Source organism: Mandrillus leucophaeus, unplaced genomic scaffold, assembly GCF_000951045.1.
Source record: "Mandrillus leucophaeus isolate KB7577 unplaced genomic scaffold, Mleu.le_1.0 Scaffold1291, whole genome shotgun sequence".
In the NCBI taxonomy this organism is placed as follows: Eukaryota; Metazoa; Chordata; class Mammalia; order Primates; family Cercopithecidae; genus Mandrillus; species Mandrillus leucophaeus.
In genome coordinates this window covers 400,839-401,890 of record NW_012101245.1, presented here as the reverse complement: position 1 = coordinate 401,890, position 1,052 = coordinate 400,839, and the positions used below count along the sequence as shown (strand labels likewise).

At 41.2% G+C, this 1,052-nt stretch overlaps 1 protein-coding gene across 1 annotated transcript in view; it reads left to right on the top strand.

The window, feature by feature from the left end:
• MASTL (microtubule associated serine/threonine kinase-like) overlaps window positions 1-1,052 on the top strand; it is a 43,895-nt gene that overhangs the window by 29,781 nt on the left and 13,062 nt on the right. Inside the window, exon 9 of the mRNA XM_011972458.1 lies at window positions 588-729. Coding sequence (XP_011827848.1) covers window positions 588-729 — 142 coding nt within the window. The remainder of the gene's footprint in view (window positions 1-587; window positions 730-1,052) is intronic.

Below are 1,052 nucleotides of genomic sequence, written 5' to 3'. Positions count from 1 at the left end.
CCCAGGCTGGAGTGCAGTGGCATGATCTCGGCTCACTGCAACCTCTGCCCCTCCAGGTTTAAGCAGTTGTGTGCCTCAGCCTCCCAAGTAGCTGGGATTATAGGTGCCCGCCACCATGCTCAGCTAATTTTTTGTATTTTTAGTAGAGACAGGGTTTCAGCATCTTGGCCAGGCTGGTCTTGAACTCCCGACCTCATGATCCACCTGCCTCGACCTCCCAAAGTGCTGGAATTACAGGCGTGAGCTACCGCGCCCGGGCTCAGTGGCTCTTAAGCTTGTATTATCCATGCTATCAGTCTTCTTGCATATTTTTTCATTGAACATTTTTCTTGCAGACTTTTTTATTGTTTCTTATCCAGATTTTATTGGAATAATCAATGTTATCTAAGCTTTTGAACTTCACTAGATAAAAGGACGTTTTAATAATTATAACTAATGCATTCATTTTCAAAACATCAAAAATTTGACTACATCTTTTATGCTTAGTAGCCTATAAGCTAGTTATTTGGCTTGTGTGTTTCACCGTTTCCTATTCAGTGTAAAAGGAATTAAGATATTTGTTATCTCTTAAACACTTTTTGAATTAGCAGACCCCAAATCAGATCAAGTCGGGAACTCCGTACCGAACACCGAAGAGTGTGAGAAGAGGGGCAGCCCCCGTTGACGATGGGCGAATTCTAGGAACCCCAGACTACCTTGCACCTGAGCTGTTACTAGGCAGGGCCCATGGTAAGGCTTGCATGTCTTGAGTTTTTGAAGTGTTATCTGTCACTACATTATCTTTCAAGGTTAAATTTTTAAAAATTTCTTCAGTACTTATATTACCTGAAGTAAAAGAAAATGAGCTCATCCAGTACTCTCATATTTATATAGCATTTATCATAGGAAAATAAAATAGCAGTGGCCATGGCTATCCCACTCCCTGAATGTAAAAGACCAGACGCTAGAGTACATGCAGTCATTTGTCCTTTGCCTTCTGGTTCAGTCTCAATGTTCCAGAAAAGCCACACCTGCCACCCTTGATATTATCTTACCTCTTTTTTTTTGTTTTT